The sequence below is a fragment of the Mustela nivalis genome, assembly GCF_964662115.1.
Source record: "Mustela nivalis genome assembly, chromosome: 14".
Taxonomy (NCBI): Eukaryota; Metazoa; Chordata; class Mammalia; order Carnivora; family Mustelidae; genus Mustela; species Mustela nivalis.
Genome location: NC_139033.1, coordinates 63626401 through 63650435, shown reverse-complemented (window position 1 = coordinate 63650435; position 24035 = coordinate 63626401). Strand labels below are relative to the sequence as shown.

Genomic DNA, 24035 nt, shown 5'->3' with positions numbered 1-24035 from the left:
ATCTTTAATTTCTTTCAACAGCATTTTGTAGTTTCCAGAGTATTGGTATTGTACTTATTTTGTTAAATTTATCAGTATATTATTTTTTTGGCGCTATTGTAAATGAAATTGTTTTCTTTGTTTCGTGTAATCATTCATTGCAAATGTATAAAAATACAGCAGATTTTTTACATTGATTCTGTATCTTGCCACCTAACTGAACTTACTAGTTTTAATAGTTTTTTCATGGGTTAGGATTTCAACATAGAAGATCATATAATATGTGAATAGGTAGTTTAGCTTCTCTCTTTGAATGGCTTTTATTTCATTTTCTTGCTGAATTGCCCTGGTTAGAACTCTCAGAACAATGTTGAATGGAAGTAGTGATTGCAAGCATTCTTGTCTCATTTCTCATCACAGGTATCTTGTCTTACTTCTCATCTTAAGGGGAAAGCATTTAGTCTTTCATCATTACATGCAGTGTTAAGTGTGAGGTTTTTTCAAATCTCTTTTACCAGGTTGAGGAAGTTTGTTTTATTCCTGTTTTGTTGAGTGTTTTCATCATGAAGAAAAGAGGTGTTAGATTTTGTCAAATGCCTTTTCTGCATCTGTTGAGATGATATAGAGCTTTTGTCCTATATTGATACGCTGTTTTACAGTAATGTTTGTGTGTTAGACCAGCCTTCCACACCGAGATAAATATTTCTTGATGAAGTATAACACTTTTTTTGTGCTGCTGTATTCACTTTGCTAGTACTTTGTTGGGACTTTCTGCACCTATAATTATAAGGCCTATTGGTCTCTAGTTTTTTTGTGATGTCTTACATGGTTTTGGTATCAGGTTACTACTGATCTTACAAAATGAGTTGATACATGTTCTCTTCTATTTTGGAAGAGTTTATGAATGATTAGTATTAATTTTTCTTTGGATGTTTGGTAGAATTCACCAGTGAAGCCATCTGGACCTGGGCTTATCTTGCAGATACTTTTTATTTTTATTTTTATTTTTTTAAGATTTTATTTATTTATTTGACAGAGAGAAATCACAAGTAGATGGAGAGGCAGGCAGAGAGAGAGAGAGGGAAGCAGGCTCTCCGCTGAGCAGAGAGCCCAATGCGGGACTTGATCCCAGGACTCTGAGATCATGACCTGAGCCGAAGGCAGCGGCTTACCCCACTGAGCCACCCAGGCGCCCTTGCAGATACTTTTTTGATAAGTAATTCAAATCATTTGTTAGAGACCTCTTCAGGTTGCCCATTTTCTTTTCCTTTTTTTTTTTTTTTAATTTTATTTATTAGAGAACAAGAGAGCACAAGTGGTGGGGGAGGGACAGAGGGAGTAGGAGAAGCAGGCTCCCTGGTTAGCAGGGAGCCTGATGTGGGGCTCCATCCCAGAACTCTGGGATCATGACTTGAGCCGAGGCAGATGCTTAATCAACTGAGCCACACAGGCATGCCGAGACTGCCTAGTTTCTTGAGTCAGTTATAGTAGTTTTTTGTTTTTAGGAATTTGTCCATTTCATGTAAGTCATTTAATTTATTGGTTTATAATTATTCATAGTATTATTCTCCTATTATTCTAGTAATGTCCCTTTTTTCATTCCTGGTTTTAGTAAATTGAGCATTCTTTTTTCTTAGTCAGTCTGGAAAAGGTTTTTAAGTTTTGTGGGTCTTTTCCCAGAACCAGTTTTTATTTTTATTTTTCTCAATTGTTTTTTATACTGTCTATTTACCTCTGCTCTAATCTTTATTAATTTTTCATCTGCTTCCTTTAGTTTTTATTTTGCTCTTTTCCTCCAGTATCTTAAGATGGAAGTTTAAGTTATTGATTTGAATCTTCCTTTTTTTTTTTTTTTAAAACAGTAGGCTCCACACCTAGTGGAGCTTAAACTCATGATGCTGAGATCAAGACTTGAGCTAAGATCAAGAGTAAGATGCTTAACTGACTGAGCTACCTAGGTGCCCCTTGAATGTTCCTTTTTAAGAGAGGGAGGGAGCAGTGTTGGGGGAGGGGCATAGGAAGTGGGAGAGAGAGAGAATCTTAAGCAGGATCCATGCCCAGCACAGAGCCCAGTAATGCAGGGCTTGATTGATCTTGTGACTCTGAGATTATGACTAAGCCAAATCAAGTGTTGGGATGCTTAACTTAACAGAGCCATCCAGGCACCCCCCCCCCTTTTAAATTCTGCCATTTGTAACTGTAAATGTCCCTCTAAGCTCTGCTTTATTTGCATTTCCTAAATTTTTGTTTATTATGTCTTCATTTTCACTCATCTCAAGGTATTTTCCAATTTCCCTTGTGATTTCTTCACTGACAAATGACTACTTAGGAGTAACTAATTTCTAAGTATTAGTGAGTTCCCCTAATTTCTTTTTGTTGTTGATTTCAAATTTCATTCCAGTATAGTTGGAGACGATACATTGTATAATTTCAGTCTTTTAAAATTTACCGGGGCTTGTTTTATGTTCTAGCATGTGCTCTATCCTGAGAATGTTCCATGTGCACTTAAGGAGAATGTTGTTATTGGGTGGAGTGTTCTATAGATGTGTTTTAGGTTTGTTTGGTTTATGTATTGTTAAAGTATTTGATTTCCTTGTTAATCTTTTATGTAGTTATCTATGCTTTGTTGAAATGGGATATTTAAGTATCTCAATTATTATCGTTAAATTTCTGTTTTTCCCTTCCTTTATGTCAGATTTTGCTTTGTATATTTTGGGCTGTTTTTTGTTGCATATATGTTTATAATTGTTAATATTCCTGATCTATTGGATGTTTTATCAATTATAAAATGCCAACTTTTTTTTTTTAAAGATTTTATTTATTTATTTGACAGAGATCACAAGTAGGCAGAGAGGCAGGCAGAGAGAGAGGAGGAAACAGGCTCCCTGCTGAGCAGAGATCCTGATGCGGGGCTTGATCCCAGGACCCTGGGATCATAACCTGAGCGGAAGGCAGAGGCTTTAACCCACTGAGCCACCCAGGCGCCCCTCAAATGCCAACTATTTATCTCTAGTAACACTTTTGACTATTTCGTTTGATATTAGTATAGACATGCTAGCTTTCTTATGGTTGCTGTTCAATGATATGTCATTTTCTTTCAACTTTGTTTTATATGAGTCTAAAGTGTGTATTCTGTAGGTAGCATATAGTTGGATCTTAACCTTTTTTTGGTCTGGTTTGGCACTTTTGCTTTTATTGGATTATTTAATCCATTAATATGTAATGTTACTTAATATAGTTAGGACTAGGTCCGCCATTTATTTTTGTTTCTACATATCCTCTCCTTTTTGTTCCTCTATTCCTTTTTTCCTGCTTTCCTTTGTATTAAGTGAATATTTTCAGGCGCCTGGGTGGCTCAGTGGGTTAAGCCGCTGCCTTTGGCTCAGGTCATGATCTCAGGGTCCTGGGATCGAATCCCGCATCAGGCTCTCTGCTCGGCAGGGAGCCTGCTTCCCTCTCTCTCTCTCTGCCTGCCTCTCCGTCTACTAGTGATTTCTGTCAAATAAATAAATAAAATCTTTAAAAAAAAATAAGTGAATATTTTCTAGAGTGATGCTTTGTTTTCTTTATCATTTTTTGATATATATATTTTGTGGTTCTAGAGGTTACAAAATATATCTAATATAGTGTATATATCTCTAATAAATTTATAATAACTTATTTGAGTGAAATATAGAAACATATCTACTTAGCTTATTTTCCTCCCACTTTTTATTTATTTTTATTTATTTTAAGGTTTTATTATTTGACAGAGAGAGACTGTGAGAGAGGGAATACAAGCAGGGGAAATGGGAGAGAGAGAGAGAGAAGCTGGCTTCCCGTTGAGCAGGGACCTAGATGCTGGGTTTGATCCCAGGACCCTAAGATCATCACCTGAGCTGAAGGCAGATGCCTAAGGACTGAGCCACCCAGGCGCCCCCTTCCCACTTTTTAATTTTTGTGCTTTTATTGCTCTAAATATCGCATCTAGGTTGTTAGAAACCCAATACCTTGTTATAATTATTACCTTATATAACTTCATGTTTTTTAAAGAAACTGACAGAAGAAAGGAGCACAAAGACATATTTGTAGGATTTGTCTTATTACTTTCTTAGTTACCATTTCTGGTTTTCTTAATTTGCTTTCAACCAGAGTCATTTCCTTAGTGTGATACAACTTTAGTCCCACCTACTTCCTTTCTGCTGTTATTTTATTTTTTTTTAAAGATTTTATTTATTTATTTGACAGAGAGAAATCACAAGTAGACGGAGAGGCAGGCAGAGAGAGAGAGAGGGAAGCAGGCTCCCTGCTGAGCAGAGAGCCCGATGTGGGGCTCGATCCGAGGACCTTGAGATCATGACCTGAGCCAAAGGCAGTGGCTTAACCCACTGAGCCACCCAGGCGCCCCCCTTTCTGCTGTTATTCACAAATATATTACATTTTGATGTTATGGGTCCAAATCTGTAATTATATACATGGTTTTCTATACAATTTTTTAAAAGATTTTACTTATTCATCTGACAGAGAGAGAGAGACAGTGAGAGAAGGAAAATGAGCAGGAGGAGTGGGAAAGGGAGAAGCAGGCTTCCCACTGAGCAGGGAGCCCCATGTGGGGCTTGATCCCAGGACCCCAGGATCATGACCTTAGCCAAAGGCAGATGCCCAATGACTGAGCCACCCAGGTGCCCCTACAATTTTTTAAAAGAAATTAAGAGAAGAAAACAGAATAGGTATATATATTGTCAAATTATATAATTACCTTTACCAGTGCCCTTTCTCATTTTCATGTGAATTTGAATTACTTTCTAGGATCACTTCTTTTGAGCTGGACAACTTTATTTAGTATTTATTATATGATGTGTCTGCTGGCTAACCAATCTACTCAGTTTTTATCTGGGAATGTCTTGTTTTATTTTGTTTTGTTAAGATTTTACTTATTTATTTGACAGAGAAAGAAAAGGGGGGAGTGAGAGGGAGGAGGAGAAGCAGTCTCCTCGCTGAGCAGAGAGAACAACGTGGAGCTTGATCCCAGCACCCTGGGATCATGACCAGGTCAAAGGCAGACACATAACTGACTGAGCCACCCAGGTGCCCTTATCTGGGAATGTCCTTCCTTTGCCTTCAATTTTGAGAGATATTTTTAATGAGTATCTGATTGTTGGTTGATTTTTTTTTTTTTTTTTGCTTTTCAGCAAGTGGAATATGTCATTTCACTGCTTCCTGGCCTCCATTGTTTCTGATGAGAGGTCAGCTGTTAATCCTATTGGGGTTCTCTTGTAAATAGCAAGTCATTTTTGGCTTGTTGTTCTCAAGATTTTATTTTATTAGTCAAACATTTTTATTATGAAGTGTCTTGGTGTAGATCTCTTTAAATGTGTTAGAATTTGTTGAGCTATTTGGACATCTAGATTATTCTTTGTCAAATTTGGTGAGTTGTCAGCCATTAATTCTTTGAATACTTTTTTGTTTCTTTATCTTTCCCTTTCTCTTTCTCTTGTCCTCCCTATTTGGTACTCACATTATGCCTGTGTTGCTGTGCATTTCAGTGGTACACATTTTTCTGAGGCTGTGTTCATTTTTCTTTTCTTTTCTTTTTTTTTTTTTAAAGATTTTATTTATTTATTTGATAGAGATCACAAGTAGGCAGAGAGGCAGGCAGAGCGGGGTGGGGAAGCAGGCTCCCTGTTGAGCAGAGAGCCTGATGTGGGGCTTGATCCCAGCACCCTGAGATCTTGACCTGAGCTGAAGGCAGAGGCTTAACCCACTCAGCCACCCGGGTAACCCTCTTCATTCTTTTTTCTCCCCATTCTTCGGATTTAAAAATCTCTGTTGATTTATCTTCACGCTCACTGATATTCTTCTCGTTCGATTTCATGGTTGAATCCCCCAGTGGATTTTTTTGTTAACTGTATTTTTTAACTGCAGAAGTTATTTGGTTTTAATAATAGCTGTCTTTTTAAAAATATATATATTTATTTATTTGACACAGAGAGAGAGTTCACAAGTAGGCAGAGAGCTGGCGGGGGGGGGGGGGGGAAGCAGGCTCCCTGCTCAGCAGGCCTCGATCACAGGACCCTGAGATCACGACCTGAGCCGAAGGTAGAGGCTTAACCCACTGAGCCATCCAGGCACCCAATAATATCTATCTTTCTAGCAATACTCTCTGTTTGATGATATCATACCTTCACTTGTTTAAGCATAGTCTCCTTTAATCTTTTGAACATATTTATAATGTTTACTTTGAAGTTTTGTTGTTAGATCAGACAGCCAGTCCTTCTCAGGACTGCCCTTTTCCCTATGTGTCATACTTTTCTTTCTCTTTGCATGTTGTGTAACTTGTTATTCAAAACTAACATATTGGGGCACCTGGGTGGCTCAGTTGGCTAAGTGTCTGCTTTGGCCCAGGTCATGATCTCAGGGTCCTGGGATGGGGCATTGGACTCCCTGCTCAGTGGGGAGTCTGCTTCTCTTTCTCCTTCTGTCCCCCTTCAAAAATGAATAGATAAAATCTTCAAAAACTTTAATATATTGCAACAACTCTGGATACTGCCCCATGTTCCCATGAGTGTATTATTGTTGTTTGCTTTTTTTTTTTTTTTTAATATCTGACTACTTTATTCTGGTGAAGTATTTTTTTCCCCACAGTGGGTACCCTTTGATGTTGCTCCTCAGAGGGCACAACCTTGGGCATAAACTCAACCACCCTGGAATAACAGGGTTCTCTTTTGACTTTCTCTGATTTCTCTGTTCAAAGTTGTGTGTCTCTCTTGGTATCACAGCCAGGTATTAGGCTCTACTTTTGCAATCCAATTACCCTATTGTTTTCAGCAATGCCATAGGGCCCAACTTGCTCCATAGTCTGATCCAATTAAATTTAGGCTCCTTTACAGGGATAATTTTTGAGGTTATTGTTTGAGGTTTGCTCTGACATCAAGAGGGCCCTTCCTACTTGTTTTTCTAGTTTTCTCTGATAAACTAGCATTGGGCCTATGGCTTAGCTTGTATCTGTCATGAAGCTACCATCCTTATTTTAATTGTTTTGTTGTATTTGAGAGTTCTCTTACCTTTGAGCTTCCCCACTGTGTTGAAATAAACAGTCAGCTTCCTTACAGAGATATTTGGAGCAGGCATCAGGACTGTGGAATGCTTCTTTATGGGCAGTATCCCTGCTTTAAGAGTGGGGTACTGGGCTACCACCTTCTTGTCTTTCTTTATCTGCTTACTTCTTCCAACATGGAACCTCCATCCTACAAAAAAACTGAGGTGAGGGAGAGTGGGGTCCAGAAACTTTTAGTGTGCCATCTGTGAGGTAGCGCCTTCCCTTTATGAGTGGAGATGAGTAAAAGAAGCCTAGAAATCTTTGGATGCAATTGTCTCAAATTTGTCCTCTGCTGTATGTATCTCAGTGTGGGGGAGATCAGAAATGCTGGTGGCCTGTTCCTCCTAGAGAGATACCATAGCCCTCAACTGGGAGCTTGGCGGAGAGGCTCTTTGTTTGCCACACTCTCTGATCTGAGAAGGGAAAGGGAGTAAGTCATGGTTCCGATGCCACTCTCTCTGGCTGTGCTTACTTAGTTTTAGTAAATCCTCTTTAATAACAGTAGTCATTTTCTATATGCCTTCAGGCAATTTCCAAAGACTAAATGGTTGTTTTTAAAAATAATTTTCACCAGTTATGTTTCCTTTGCTGGGGAGCAGGTTTGTTGAGCTCTTCGTGCTTCCATTCTGGAAATGGAACTTCAGCTATGGATATTCTTATTTGCACCTCCTACTGACATGGACAAGAATTTCTTTAGATTAGAAATAATGGGTTAAAGAGCGTGCAAATGGGAATCAATTTGGCACAATCTTGTAAAGTTGAACAAAGCAATTGTACCAAATTATATTACCATCATCAAGATGGTAGAGTTCCTGTTGCTGCACATCTAACACTTCATATTGTCATTGGACTAATTAATTTGTCTGTCTAGGTAGATACAAAGTGATACCTCACTGTGGTCTTAATTTACTTTTCCTTGTCATTGCCATCTGTGTTTTGTTGGCCTTTTGGATATTTGTCCTTTGAACATAAGTGAACTAAAATTTTCTCCCATTTTGTCTTCTGTTTTTTTTTTTTTTTAACCTGGTAGTGTCTTCTGCTAAACAAAAATTTTTTTTTAATTTTATTTATTTATTTGACAGAGATCACAAGTAGGCAGAGAGGCAGGCAGAGAGAGAGAGAGAGAGAGAGAAGCAGGCTCCCTGCTGAGCAGAGAGTCCGATGCGGGACTCGATCCCAGGACCCTGGGATCATGACCTGAGCCGAAGGCAGCGGCTTAACCCACTGAGCTACCCAGGTGCCCCCCAAGTTTTTTTTTTAATATATTCAAAAGCAACAGACTTATTTAAGAAATTCTTCCCTATCTCAAGTTTAGAAAGATAATTTTCTACACTATCTAAGAGTTTAAAAGGTTTTACTTTTTACCTTTGTATTTTTTTTAATTTTTTTAAAAAATTTATTTGACCCAGAGAGATCACAAGCAGGCAGAGAGGCAGGCAGAGAGAGAGAGAGGAGGAAGCAGGCTCCCTGCTGAGCAGAGAGCCCGATGCGGGACTCGATCCCAGGACCCTGAGATCATGACCTGAGTCGAAGGCAGCAGCTTAACCCACTGAGCCACCCAGGCACCCTACCTTTGTATTCTTAATGCCCTTGGGGTTTTGTGTGTGGTTTGAAACTTTTAACCTTTTTCATATAGATAACTTATTGACACAGTGTTATTTATTGAATAGTTGTTCTTTTTCTCACTAATCTGCAGTGCCTTCTAGGAGAAATTGATATGACATATCTGAAAGAGTCTGTTTTGGAATTCTCCAGTTTATTCCATTGGTTACTTTGTGTAGTCTGGTTCTATTACCATACCATCTTACTGTTTTATAGTTTGATGTCATGAAGGAAAAGCGTTTGGCTTCTTTTAAGTAGCTTTGAGTGAAAACATTTTTTCCATATTGAGTGAAAACGTAATGATTAGTATACATGGAGTTCAGTATGTATTAATCACTTTTTCAGAGCATTTTACAGCGTTGAAAGAAATGATCAGAGCACAAAATAATGATTGTTTCATTTATTAGCTTAGAAGTCCTGTTTTGTTTTCTTTTAACTCTAGGAACAGTTTTGATCAAAAGTAACAGTGGCCAGTTGATGTTGGTATCTCCTCAGCAAGCTGTGACAAGAGCAGAGACAACTACTAACGTGACTTCAAGGCCAGCTGTACCAGCAAATACTCATACAGTCAAAATCTGTACAATGCCGGTAATATTTCTTAGGTTTTTAAAAAATTCTCCTTAATTTTTCAGCTATTTTCTTCATATAAATGTGTATGTCTTTGTCAAAAATAATAGATTCTGCTCAACTTTTTGAATTAAGCCGCTTTTTTTTTAAGATTTTATTTATTTATTTGACAGAGATCACAAATAGGTAGAGAGGCAGGCGGGGGTTGTTGGGTGCTGTGGAGGCAGGCTCCCTGCTGAGCAGAGATCCCGATGCGGGACTCGATCCCAGAACCCTGTGGAGCAAGGAGCCCGATATGGGACTCGATCCCAGGACGCTGGGATCATGACCTGAGCCGAAGGCAGCTGCTTAACCAACTGAGCCACCTAGGCGTCCCTGATTTTTTTTTTTTTAAGATTTTATTTATTTGACAGAAATCACAAGTAGTCAGAGAGGCAGGCAGAGAGAGAGAGAGAGGGAAGCAGGCTCCCTGCTGAGCAGAGATCCCGATGCGGGACTCGATCCCAGGACCCTGAGATCATGACCTGAGCCGAAGGCAGCGGCTCAACCCACTGAGCCACCTAGGTGCCCCATACAGGACTGATTTTTTAAGAAATTCAGAAATCTGTAATATTTCATTAGTTGGTGGTGTTAGTACATACATGATAATTTTTCCAGATAAAATTTATCTTGTGTGTCAGGTTAAAAAATTTTTTTTTACACAAAGGAAAGAAAAAGAAAAATTACAATAAACAAAAAAATTCAGTAAAAAATTTTAATGGTATCTTTCTCAGTAAAATAAATGCTGACTATAGTATAACATTTTCTTGACGAGTCAGGCTCATCCTAAGGAAGGATTGCATAGTATCCTGTGGTAATATTCTTTGGTAGTTCTGTCCACTTCCCCTGCTAGCCCACATTTTATGCTTTCCTAGTATTTGGTTCCAGGTTCCTGACTATTTTCTCTGTTACTGTTATCGTTCAGTGACAGCTGCTCCTTTCCTTTCTATTTTGCTTTATCAGCTGCTGTGAGTTGAGAATATAGATTTTTGTTTATAATTAGATGATAAATAAGAATACATTTATCTTGTCTAGAAGCCAAAGAATAAAGTTCAAGATTTTAATGTTAAAATACTGTGATATTTATTTGTTAAATCATTTGCCACCTTAGGAGTACGAAATGGGTGTCAGTTGGCCAGTTGATCAGTTAGTTAGGTTCATAGTGGTGAATGTGCTTAAAATCTATAAGGTTGTAAAGCCAGTTATAACAAAGAAGTTTGCTATGGTGAAGTGTTTTAATGTTTAATGTTTTTCTGCAGCACTGATTGATTTAAAATTATTAATGCTGATGACTATTCTCTCTCCTCTCTCCCCCTTCCAGAATTCTAGTTCACAGTTAATTAAGAAAGTGGCAGTGGCACCTGTTAAAAAATTGGCACAAATAGGAACTACTGTGGTAACCACTGTTCCAAAGCCTTCCTCAGTACAAGTAAGTTGTGACTGACTTGTGTTCATGCATGCACTGGTTTTTTGTCTCATCTTTCTCTGAGTTGCCACAATGACCATGTGATCTTGAAGAAAGCAAGTTAGTGATACTTGGTGACACTTACCAAAGTGGGAACTATTGGAGGTGTGGCAAGATAGGTGTGGCAAGGTGTTTACAAGATAAAGATGGTGTATATTCTTAAAATATCAGTTTTATTTGAATGTACTAAATTAATACAAATGCATCTAATAACCATATGTCAGTGTGTCTAGAAGCAGTTGCTGGGATAGAATTTTGGCATAGGAGGTATTTATTAGTTATTAATATCTGTGGAAGGGAAGGAGAGTAAGACTTTGAATTAGATGCAGGCCCAGTAAGCCGCTGCCAACTAGGTGGGGGAAATATGGCCTGTCAGAGTTGTTCTACCGTGTGCCAGCATTGGTCAGCTGGGCCTTAATTCGCTCTCTGTGATAAGTCACTGGTTGTCAACTCCACAGGGAGAGTTGTGCTGTTGGGCAAGGTAATTCTCTGTAGGTGAAACAAACTCTGAAAGAATTGGATCTGACATAATAGCATTCCCAACAGCTGAGACAGCACAGATTTCCTTTTAATGGCATATCATGGTTTAATTCTTGTGTCCCTGGGATCTACTTCCTGAACCATGTTAGAGACCAGATCTTTTGGGATTCCAGTGGGTTTCTTCCTTGGGGAAACAAAGAGGAGGAGGTACTAGGATAAACTACAGTCCCCACCACTGTGGCTGATAGTCATCATGTCCTTCCTTCACTACCCTCTTCTATTCATTCTAGATTCCCTCCAATCTCAATAACTCTGCTGGTCTTGGTAACTTAACTGGTAGTGTGACCAGACCTTCATCCCTGAGAGATCTGAGGTCCTAATCCCCATGCTTTCTTTCTTTTTTTTTTTTTTAAAGATTTTATTTATTTATTTGACAGAGAGAAATCACAAGTGGGCAGAGAGGCAGAGAGAGAGAGAGGAGGAAGCAGGCTCCCTGCTGAGCAGAGAGAGCCCGATGTGGGACTCGATCCCAGGACCCCGAGATCATGACCTGAGCCGAAGGCAGCGGCTTAACCCACTGAGCCACCCAGGCGCCCCCCCCATGCTTTCTTGAAGCAAGAGTTATTGGACTTGTCCACTGGTCATACAATTGGGCAAGGAAACGACAGCAGGTGCTTAACTGGATCACCTAGTTTCATTCACCACACATACTCTTCTCAGTCTTTATTGTGTAATAGCAACCCTACCTATTCTAGATGTCAGGTCACTTACCCCTGCCACAATAATGATTCTTACTGTTGTTCCCTGGACGCTAGGAACCTGAAGTACCCAGGAGGCATTCATCCATTCATGGATGATTTCCATTCATCCCTCTGCTCCTCTATTGCTTGGTGTATTTGTCCTATTGGAAACAGTACCATAAAGAATTTCTTGATACAGTTTACACTGAGTCTTGGAGGATGGAATTCCATCTTCCTTTAATACTGAGTTTGCACCTCACCTGTGCCCTCTACAGGCTGTTCTGATACTTTGTAGGCTGCCAGCTTCTAAGTCACACCCCCCAGACATTCATCATCAGTGCCAGTGTGGTCTTTCAAAGCATGGAAATAGAATGGGCTGGGCTATAATATCAGGAGTTATGTTTGAGTTTAAGATGGTCCACTCGTTACTGCAGTGGGATTATGTAGGTAGAGTAGACTGGGGTTGTGTGCCTCCCTGTGCCTCTTAAGAGGAAGAGTTGGCATGGAAGCTGCAGGTATCTGGTAAGGTACAGCTAATAGCTGTATTAGAAAGAGTGATGAAGGGGCACCTGGTTGGCTCACTGGGTTAAGCCTCTGCCTTCAGCTCAGGTCATGATCTCAGGGTCCTGGGTTCGAGCCTCACATCAGGCTCTCTGCTTTGTGGGGAGCCTGCTTCCCCCTCTGTCTCTTCCTGCCTCTCTTCTTCCTTGTGATCTCTCTGTCAAATAAAGAAAATCTTAAAAAAAAAAAAAAGTTATGAAGGACAGATTTTGTACTAGAGACAGTAAAATATTAACAAGGAAAGTAGAAATGCCATAAATGCTTCCTCTCTTCACAAAAAATAGAATGCTTTTTCTGAGCTCACATTTCATTGACCCTTATTTTGCTTCATAAGGGAGAGGAACTTTGAGGTTCCCTGAGGAACGCTTCCCGTTGGTCCAGAAAGGTAATCATAGTCATTAGCTAAAGTTTTAGATTATGCTTTCTTTAATAGTAGTTTAAGGGGTTAATGGCAGAGGTTAATATAGACTCACTGAAGAAAGAATATTTAATTACTATAGATTAACCTGAAAAAATTTATTTGACAGTCTCCAAAAGGATTCAGGGAAACTGCACAGTAGTTGTACTTGGAGAGCAAGACTAAAGCTAGGAATAGGAAGGTGACTCATTTTCATTGTTGCCTTGAGATCTACTTTAATAATAGTTTACTGACTTAGGTACAATTTTTAATTTTACCTTTTTTGCTTAACATTTCATCATTCTAGTTTTCATCATTAATCCGTGTTTTTTCTTTCTCCCATTTTTACCCTTAAAGCATGCTTCATCTAATATAGGCTCCAGTCTTTCTAAAGTGGGAAATTTTGGTGTACATTTGCACTTACTTTGACTGTTAGCAAAGGAAATATTCTCAAAGGTGATTGCAACCTGACATTTTTGTGTTGTAGGCCTCTAGTATACAAATATTTAAAATCATGGTGCAATTTCAGTTTTCTGAGTCATTTGTAAATACTGTTGTCTCCCCCATAACCTTCAAACTTTACCCATGTTCTTTAATTTTCAGTGTTTGTTCTAAAATAAGATTTTTGCTTTAACCTCAGGGTTGTCTAAATTTTTGCCTGACTTGTGATTTCATGTATTAAACTTTTTATCCTGCAGGTGGTGCTATAATCACACCTCATTTCAATAGAAGGTGGAAGACCTAACCAAAATTCTTGTCAGTGTGAAAATAAGATATCAAAGTTTGTAATATTCATTATGCTTACTCTGATAGTCTACATAAAAGCAGCTTATCTGAATATAAGATGATCAGTAGATCTCTCTGCTTTATACTTAAGAAAAAACATAAAATTGTAGAATAGAATATTCTATATTTTCATATAAAGACTTATTATTTCAAATTCTTTTTAGAGAATTATTAATAATGTGTTTTGAGAACCATGCTCTTGGTACTGTTTTTCAGAAACAACCCTAGGAGAATAGGGAGGTACCATTTCTATCCTTGTTTTTTTACAGAATCAGAGGATTAGCAAGATTAAGTAACTTGCTTGAGGTCAACACTCAATAGGTGTCAGGGAAAAGTAGGTAGGTAGATATGTTGGCTAATTGAACGTAAAAGAAAAAGATAAAGTAGGTAGGGTAGATGAGAATGAAACCCAGATCTACTGAAATCCAGAGCTCTTACAACAGTGTTCCAATGCCTTAGACTAGCAGAGCATAACATGAAAGCAAAGATATCAAGATCCATTTGTAGCCTGGTAAGTGGGAAGTGAGGCACCCGCTGTGGTACAGTTCATAGTAATACATATCTAAATGTGCACTACTTTTAATTTCAGTCTGTAGCTGTGCCAACAAATGTTGTCACAGTTACTCCTGTAAAGCCGTTGAATTCTGTAACTACCTTGAAGCCTTCACCTTTGGGAGCATCAGCTGCCCCCTCAAATGAGCCCAGTCTCAAAGCAGAGAACTCAGCAGCAGCTCAGACAAGTCTTTCTCCGGTAAGCTCTCCTCTCCATCTTCCATGAATATGTCTCTTTACGAATTTTCTTGAATTCTGTTTTCCAGCTAACATTTGTGTTTGTATTTCTCTATTTAGGCGATGCTAGAAAACGTGAAGAAATGTAAGAACTTCCTTGCAATGTTAATAAAACTAGCATGTAGTGGATCACAGTCCCCAGAAATGGGGCAGAATGTAAAGAAACTGGTGGAACAACTTTTGGTAAGTTAGTATTATGAAAGCTTAAATTCTGTAAGAATTTGTAGAACATGTTTTAAATGGAACTTATCTTTAAATGAGGTTTATTATAGATGGATTTTTTGGGATAAGCTTTTGCTTTTTAATATGTAATGATAATAAATCTGAAACAAGTAAATCTATTACATTACTTGTATATGCCGTAGCTTAAAAAGGGCCTTGGGGAAGGGTGCCTGGATGGCTCAGTTGGTTGAGTGTCTGACTCTTGAATTTGGCTCAGATCGTGATCTCAGAGCCCTGGTATCAAGCCCCATGTCAGGCTTCATGCTCAGCAGGGAGTCTGCTTGAGGATTCTCTCTCTCCCTCTGCCACTCCACATGTACTCTTTCTCTCTGAAACAAATTTAAAAAATCTTAAAAAAAAAAAAAAAAAAAGCCTTGTAGAAAGTTGATTCTTTGGTCAAATAAAATATTGTTAATAGAATTGCGAATGCCAGAAAGCCAGGCTATGGACAAATGATGAAATTCAGTTCTCTAAGTCCAAACAACATACTTTGTAACCTGTGGAAGTAAGTGAACTTTCTTAAGTTTTAGTTTCCTTTTCTGTAAGATGAGCGGAGTAATAAATATAATGATCTTTGTGTCCCAAGTTCCAAGATGCTGTGTTTTTTAGCTATTAAATTATACATCAATCACTTCTTATATCCTCTTTCAGGTAAATTGCTTAGGTACATTAAAGCAGATGAAGGTGGAAATTAGCAAATGTTGCATATTCTATGCTTAAGAAATATGCTGAGGGTGTTATTGACAAACACAGTTTTGGGTTTTTTTAAGTACTAAAATCTACACATTTCTCTGACTGTACAATGAGAATTTTGTGTATTTTTTGTATATAAATGATCACTTTTTCCCAGCAGAAAATGTGTATATTTCAAATACTGCACTGGAAAACAAATATAATTTATAAATATATATTTTTTAAGATTTTATTTATTTATTTGACAGAGAGAGATCACAAGTAGGCAGAGTGGCAGGTGGAGAGAGAGGAGGAAGCAGGCTCCTCGATGAGCAGAGAGCCCGATGCAGGGCTCGATCCCAGGACCCTGAGATCATGACCTGAGCCGAAGGCAGAGGCTTTAAAACCACAAGCCACCCAGGCACCTTTAATTTATAAATATTAAAACATCTTTACTACTGGGACGCCTGGGTGGCTCAGTTGGTTAAGCAGCTGCCTTCTGCTCAGGTCATGATCCCAGCGTCCTGGGATCGAGTCCCACATCAGGCTCCTTGCTCCGCAGGGAGCCTGCTTCTCCCTCTGACTCTGCCTTCCACTCTGTCTGCCTGTGCTTGCTCTCGCTCTCTCTCTCTCTCTCTGATAAATAAAAAAAACCAAAAAACATCTTTACTACTGTTTTTTGTGCTACCTATAATTTGTTAGAAATAGAGCACATTTAAAATGATTAGTTTTCCACTTGGGATAACTATTTTAGATATTTAAAATTATAAGTCCTATAAGTAAATTTTTAACTTAACTTCCAAGCATTTTTTAAAATTTCAGTTAACTCGGGGTGCCTGGGTGGCTCAGTTGGTTGGATGACTGCCTTCGGCTCAGGTCATGATCCTGGAGTCCCGGGATCGAGTCCCACATCGGGCTCCCAGCTCCATGGGGAGTCTGCTTCTCCCTCTGACCTCCTCGCTCATGTTCTCTCTCTCAAATAAATAAATAAAATCTTAAAAAAAAAAATAAATAAAATTTCGGTTAACTTAAATTTTTAACTTTTGATTGAAGTATATTTAACATAAATATTATATTACTGCCAGGTGTAGAATATGGTGATTTAGTAATTATTAACATTATAAAATATGGCATAAGCATAGTTACCATCTGTCACTGTAAAAAGTCGTTACAATATTATTGGCTGTATTTCCTAAGCTGTACTTTTTATCCCTCTGATTTTCTTATTTTATAACTAGAAGTTTGCCCTTCTTTAACCACTCACCTATTTTGCTCATCTCCCTACTCCACTCCCCAGTTTGTGCTCTGTGTTGTATCTTTTTGTTTGTATGATTTTTTTTTAAAGTTCTACATATATTTGAAATCTTAGAGTATTTGTCTTTCTCTGTCTGACTTATTTCACTTAGCCTAATACCCTCTAAGTCCATCCATGTTGTGAATGGCAAGATCTCATTCTATTTTATGGCTGAGTAATATTTCATTGTATGCATATACCACATCTTCTTTATCTACTCATCTATTAATGGACACTTAGGTTGCTTTCATGTCTTGGCTATTGTAAACAGTGCTGCTGTAAACATAGGAATGCATATATCTTTACAAATCAGTGTTTTTGTTTTCTTTGGGTAAATAACCCAGAAGTAGAATTACTGGATCGTGTGTTATTTCAATTTAAAAAATTTTGAGAAACCTTCATACTGTTTTCCACGGTGACTACGCCAATTTATATTCCTACCAACAGTTACTTTTCTCTACAATCCTTGCCAACACTGGTTATTTCTTATCCTTTTGGTATTAGCCATTTTGACTGGTGTGAGGTAATATATCATTGTGGTTTTTATTTTCATTTCCCTGATGATTAGTAATGTTGAGCATCTTTTCATTTGTCTTTTGGCCATCCTAAGTTTTCTTCAGAAATACATCTGTTCAGGTCCTCAGTCTGTTAATCAGATTATTTTTGGTAATTGAGTTCTATGAATTTATTTTGGATCTTAACCCTTTATCAGATATGTCATTTGCGAACTCTTCTCCCTATTCAGTAAGTTGCCTTTTTGTTTTGTTGATCGTTTCCTTTATTCTGCAGAAGCTTTTCAGTTTGATGTAGTCTCAATGGTTTATTTTTGCTTTTATTTCCTTTGCCTAAGAAGGCATATCCAGAAAAATACTGCTAAGGCTAATATCCAGGGGTTACTACCTGTGTTTTCTTCTAGGACGTTTATAGTTTCAGGCCTCACATTTAGGCCCTTAATCCATTTTGAGTTGATTTTGGGGTATGGTTTAAGGAAGTTGTCCAGTTTCATTCTTATGCATACAGCTGTCCAATTTTCACAACACCCTTTATTGAAGAGACTATCTTTTCCCCATTGTATGTTCTCGCCTTCTTTATTGTAGATTAATTGACCATAAAGTTGTGGGTTTATTTCTTAGCTCTCGATTCTGTTCCATTGATCTCTGTGTCTGTTTTGTGTCAGTACCATACTGTTTTGTTTTTTTTTTTAAGATTTTATTTATTTTTCAGAGACAAAGGGAGAGAGCGCGAGCGAGCACAGGCAGAGAGGCAGGCAGAGGCAGAGGGAGAAGCAGGCTCCCTGCCAAGCAAGGAGCCCGTTGTGGGACTCGATCCCAGGACCCTGGGATCATGACCTGAGCCGAAGGCAGCTGCTTAACCAACTGAGCCACCCAGGCGTCCCAGTACCATACTGTTTTGATTATTATAGCTTTGTAATAGAATTTGAATTCTGGAAATGTGACACCTCCAGCTTTGTTATTGCTTTGGCTATTCAGAGTCTTTTGTGGTTCCCCACAAATTTTGGGATTATTTGTTCTAGCTCTGTGAAAAATGCTGTTGGTATTTTGATAGGGATTGCATTGAAACTGTAGATTTCTTTGGGTAGTATGGACATCTTAATAGTATTAATTCTTTCAGTGCATGAACACAGTGTATGGTTCCATTTATTTGTGGTCTTTTCAGTTTCTTTCATTAGTGTCTTACAGTTTTCACAGTACAGGTAGGTCTTTTACCTGCTTACATCAATCATGAGATAATAAACATACCTTTCCTCTGTTAAAATATTTGAAAACCTAAAAGTATTTTTCTTTCTCCTGTTCCTCAGGATGCAAAAATTGAAGCAGAAGAATTTACTAGACAACTGTATATTGAACTCAAGTCTTCACCTCAGCCTCATCTAGTTCCTTTTCTTAAGGTAAAGTTATGTGTTACTTTGAAGAAATTATTTGAGTTAGATTTCCTTAAAATAAATTTTAAAAATAATTGGAATCCTTAATATTTCAATATGATAGCTATGTGAAGATACTAACCGTGGAGGAGAAAGCTCTCAAATGTTGCAATCTGTTAAGAATGTTCATAGTTCATATTCTTTAGATTGGAACACTTTGGGAAAACAAAACCAGCTTCTCATTCATGAACATAACATAATGATTATATTGGTAAAGCTTACATCTTCAAAGGCTTGACTTTTCCTTTAAAATAGGGCCTTCTCCTTTGTGCTAATGACTCATCTTCTCCTAGAAATAATAAATCAAATAGTGCCAGATTTGGTGGGAAAGCTGTTATTCTTAAAAAATTGACTTATGGGGCACCTGGGTGACTCAGAGGTTAGGCCTCTGCTTTTAGCTCGGGTTCTGGTCTCAGGGTCCTGGGATGAGCCCTGCATCGTGCTCTCTGCTTGGTGGGGAGCCTGGTTCCCCTCTCTCTCTGCCTGCCTCTCTGCCTACTTGTGATCTCTGTCAAATAAATAAATAAATCTTTAAAAAAATTGACTTATGTTGTTAGTAAGCATACTCTTTTCTAAGATTTGTTGAATTAAATAGAATTTTGATGTGAAACAGTAATTTGATAACAAGAAACTATAAAAATAGATTTTTTTGGATACTCAGAAGCTGAAGAGGAATCAAGTTGAAATTTTAAAAGTCATTAAAGAACTGGAATTACAATGAACCACAGAATTATCCCATAAATTTTGAAATAATGGAACGAGGAGTGGCCATTAGAAATATTTGGTTTAGGGGCGCTTAGACTCTTGGTTTTGGCTCTGGTCGTGATCTCAGGGTGTAAGATTGAGCCCTCGGTCGGGCTCAGTGTGGAGTGCACTCAAGATTCTCTCTCCCTCTCCCTCTGCCGCTCCTGCTCATACTTGCTCTCTCGGTCTCTCTCTGTCCCCCAAATAAATAAATATTTCTTAAAAAAATTAAAGAGGACTATTTGGTTTGATTGTCTAGAGGAGATGAAAGAGGCGCTGTAGTGGAAGACTCCTTTTGGTTGCCTCATTAAAAAAAAGAGTGGGAAGGGAAATGGAGCACATTTCCAGAAGCATCTTAAGATAATGGAAATGTCAATAGAAGAGTGAGCACATTGATTAGGAGGGTGCCAATCATGTGATATAAAATGTGGCTAAAGAAACTGAGAATGTTTCAGCTAGAGGAGATAGGGAAAGGGAGGTTGAAGGTTCAGCATAATATTTAATATCAAATGACTAGTGCCCTGTTTTTGGATGATCTTCTTGATTGAGAAATTAGAGGCAGTTCTTCCTTGGGTCCCTTTCAGTACAAAAGTTCTTTGAGCAATAGGTTGTCTACATTAATGCTGACAACTCTTACATTTATCTGTATTTCATACTCATTGGAGATACTGGAGGAGAAAGGAGGAGATCATGTATGTTCTTATTATTCATCCATTGCTATGCTAGATACTTTACTTTTAATTTGGATTGTTTGCACTTATTTTCCGTATCTGTCTTTTGAGAATACTACATAGTAGATATTATAGTATTTTTCATTTTAGAGATTCAAACACTGTTTATATCGACTAATTTTTTGTCAAACTTAGAGGTCCAGAATTTATCCTATCTGACTCTACTTGCTAGGTAACAATACTTTTAAGTTACCAAATAAAACTGAAGTTTTTTTGATTTGTATGTATTTTCTAAGGACCTATTAAGCCTTGTGATTTGTTTCCTTAGGACACCCCCCCACACATTTGGGGCATTGAATGTTGCATAGAGATGAGGGATTTAGCGTTTAATCTCTGACCAGCTGATCAAGAGATAATTTAATATACATTTTTTGTAAAAATTTCTCCGAGTCTGATTATTTTAACATTTGTTCCAATTGTATTTTTCTCAGGACCCCTTCATATTAGATTTCTAGTTTAAATTTAATAGATCACTTCATTTTTTTATATATTTCCAAAGCAGCTTGTTTTCCACTATTTTTTAAGTTTGGAAAAAGATTATGAGACTCTCTGCTTCTTACTTTCCTTTGTTACCATTTATATACATATTTGAAAACCTTCAGAGAAGAACTTCTAAATCCTTTTTAATAAAAAAGTAAAAGATGTAACTAAAAGGAAGAAAATAACAGTGGTTCTCATTTGCTTCTAAAATTCAGTCAGACTGCTTTTGTTTAAGTATCAGAATAGGGAAACTTCCACATAGCCCTTGAATTCACCAAAAGATAATCTACTATCTAACTCCTTTTCCATTTTTTTTCCCTTACTCAAAAACAAAAGAAACAAAATGCTCAGGGATGAAAAGGCAGTGTTCTACTTTTTAGTTTAAATTGCCTTTACTCTTTTAGAAAGATACAAGGAGAGACACCAACTTAAAATCTAGTCAGAAAATATTCTAGCTCCATTAAGGAAATTGCCCGTGTTTTTTTTTTTTTTTTTTTTTTTTTTTTAAGCTTTTATTTATTTATCACAGAGAGAGCACAAGCAGGGGGAGCAGCTGGGCAGAGGGAGAAGCAGGCTCTTCACTGAGGAAGGAACCCTATGCACGACTCCGTTCCAAGACTCCGGGATTATAACCTGAGCTGAAGGCAGACAGTTAACTGACTGAGCCACCCAGGCGTCCCATGTATTAGTTTTATTTTGATTTAGAGACTGTTTTTATCCACAGTTTGAAAGTTATTTAACAAAAACTTTTTTTTTAAGATTCTATTGTCATGTATAGAAACTTACTGATAGAAAAATTATTAGTGATCTATTATGGGGGATAAGTAAATACAAACAAGTATGACACAGTGCTTTATTTTACCAAATTGATCTTGAGGGATATAAAATAAATTTAATACTGAGCGGTAATAATTTTGTATTGAAAAATAAAGTACTTGTGGGCTTTAAATTGGGTGTATCCTGGATATTGTTAGGATATGACTGCCAAGTGATATCAGGCTTCCTCAACTGAAATACCTGATATACTTCTGATTTATCTTATGTTGTAAAGCTCTGAAATACAAAGTAATTCTATTTTACTAGGAGCTAATTTGTTTAGTTATCCCGTTCTTTTTTTCTCCCCTATTTCTAGAAAAGTGTGATTGCCTTACGACAACTCATGCCCAACTCCCAGAGCTTTATTCAGCAGTGTGTTCAGCAGACCTCTAATGAGGTAGTCATTGCTACCTGTACCACAACAGCAACAACTTCTCCTGTGGTGACAACAACAGTTTGCTCAATCCAATCTGAAAAACCCATCATTGTTTCTGGAGCAACAACACCCAGTACTGTGTCAGTGTCGACTCTGAATCCACTTGCTGGTCCAGGGGGAACAAAAACTGGAGTTGTGACACTTCATTCTGTGGGTCCAGCTGCTGTACCAGGAGGAACAACAGCTGGAACTGTTTTGCTTCAGACTCCAAAACCGCTTGTGACATCTATTCAGAACACAGTTACAGCAGTCTCGCTTCAGCCTGAGAAGCCAGTTGTCTCTGGGACAGCAGTCACGTTGGCCCTTCCATCAGTAACTTTCGGAGAAACTTCAGCAGCAGCTATCTGTCTTCCATCTGTGAAACCTGTTGTTACTTCTGCTGGGACCACATCTGACAAGGCCGTCATTGCTCCTGTACAGATCAAACTTGCGCAGCCAGGCCCCATCCTTTCACAGCCAGCTGGGATTCCACAGGCAGTTAAAGTCAAACAACTAGTGAGTAACATTTCATTTCTTCTTCAGTTTCTTCTTTTGAAAATTTCAAACATTCAGAAAGTTAGCAATACTAGTAAAACGAGCCCCTGAGTATCCTCAATGGAGTTTGAATAGTTGTTAACATTTTATCACATTTGCTGAGTCTCTCCCTCTCTCTATTCACACACATAAGCACACACACAGAACTTTTTCTTGAAACATTTTAGAGTTAATTGCAGAAGTTATGACATTGTACCTCTAAGTACTGTGTATCTCTTAAGGAAAATGATTTTTTTTTTTTAATATAAAGGCCTTGCACTTACTATTATACTTGAATATTTAATACTGGTATAATTTTTTTCCCAGCTGTCCCAACAGTGTCAGTGATAGCTAATAATGTCCTTTTTTCTGATATTGTTTGTGATAGAGACCTGCGTATTGTATTTACCTGTCATTTCTCTTTAGGCTCCTTTAATCTAAAACATGCTCTCCAGCCCTTTTGTATTTGCTCATTCTGTTGTAACTGTTTTAAGTACCTACACTAGTTTGCAGAATGTCCTTTGTTTTGTCTAATTGTTTCCTCAAGATTAGGTTCAGACTAAATCTTTGGGGCAAGGTTATTACAGATGTAATGTTATGGTAACGTTTCCCAAGAAAAATGTGCTAAGGGGAGAGGGAAATGGGAGTAGATGAGTTGAAGTTGTGTTTTTTTCCCTAAACTTGGTAGGTTGAGAGGTTCTTAGGTGAAAGAAAGAAATCTTAACTATTTATCAATTAGTGTTGTTAACCTTAGAAATAAAACTTTCTGTTATTTTACCAACAAAAATGGGTTTATTTGGGAATAGCAAAGAATTAGAATTCAGGACAAGCAAGATACAGTAAAACCATAGGCAGATCTAGAGAACAAAGAAAGGCCTTGTTTTAAAAAAAAAAAAAGGCCTCCTACAGAGGTAAGGCAGAAGTTGGAAAAGGCTGTTACAAACAGAAGTCCACTGGAGTAAACAAAAGTGCAGTGGCTTTTCATTGGCTGGATTGTGACAGTCTCTCATTGGCTAAGCTGTTGCTGGGCAAGGTGAAAATCTTTCTTCCTTCTGCAGATAAAGGATGGGCTTCTTCCTGTTGGGAATACAAGGTACCCCTCTTTCTGTTGGGGTCGGCAGTTGGTGACTAGTTATAGGGTGTGAGAGGTTCCCCTTCTGGCCTCCTCACTCATTTTAGTGAGTTTATTTTCATAGTATTTAAAACATTCTAGTTTATTCAAGACAGACTGTGAAATTATTGTTAACTTGTGGGAGAGAGTACATAGTGAATTAATTGAAAATTGCATTTCTTAATAAACTCACTTACCTTATACCATAATAGCTAGCTGTTCTTTTAATTTTTGGTAATTGCTTTGTTTGCTTTTGTAAATCTTTATGTTAAAGACTGTGTGTTGAATCTCTTTGTTTTAGTTTATTCTGCTTCTGGGGATAATAAAATCTAAGTAAACTTCCCAACCTTGTTGTCTGATCAGGAGAAGAGGAATATCTATGGATGATTGTCTTTGAGGCAGAGGTCAGCTATGAGCATAAGATGAAAGGGGAAGGGGCGCCTGGATGGCTCAGTGGGTTAAGCCTCTGCCTTCAGCCCAGGTCATGATCTCAAATTCCTGGGATTGAGCCCCGTATCGGGCTCTCCGCTCAGCAGGGAGCCTGATTCTGCCTCTCTCTCTGCCTGCCTCTCTGCCTACTTGTGATCTCTC

At 38.0% G+C, this 24035-nt stretch overlaps 1 protein-coding gene across 4 annotated transcripts in view; it reads left to right on the top strand.

The window, feature by feature from the left end:
- The window catches only part of TAF4B (TATA-box binding protein associated factor 4b), a 153985-nt gene that overhangs the window by 7875 nt on the left and 122075 nt on the right, over positions 1-24035 (top strand). For all 4 annotated transcript variants that reach the window (XM_082698893.1, XM_082698892.1, XM_082698894.1 and 1 more), the window contains exons 2-7: positions 9102-9247; positions 10587-10694; positions 14284-14445; positions 14544-14666; positions 18491-18580; positions 21701-22315. In XM_082698893.1, the coding sequence (XP_082555019.1) occupies positions 9102-9247; positions 10587-10694; positions 14284-14445; positions 14544-14666; positions 18491-18580; positions 21701-22315 (1244 nt within the window). The remainder of the gene's footprint in view (positions 1-9101; positions 9248-10586; positions 10695-14283; positions 14446-14543; positions 14667-18490; positions 18581-21700; positions 22316-24035) is intronic.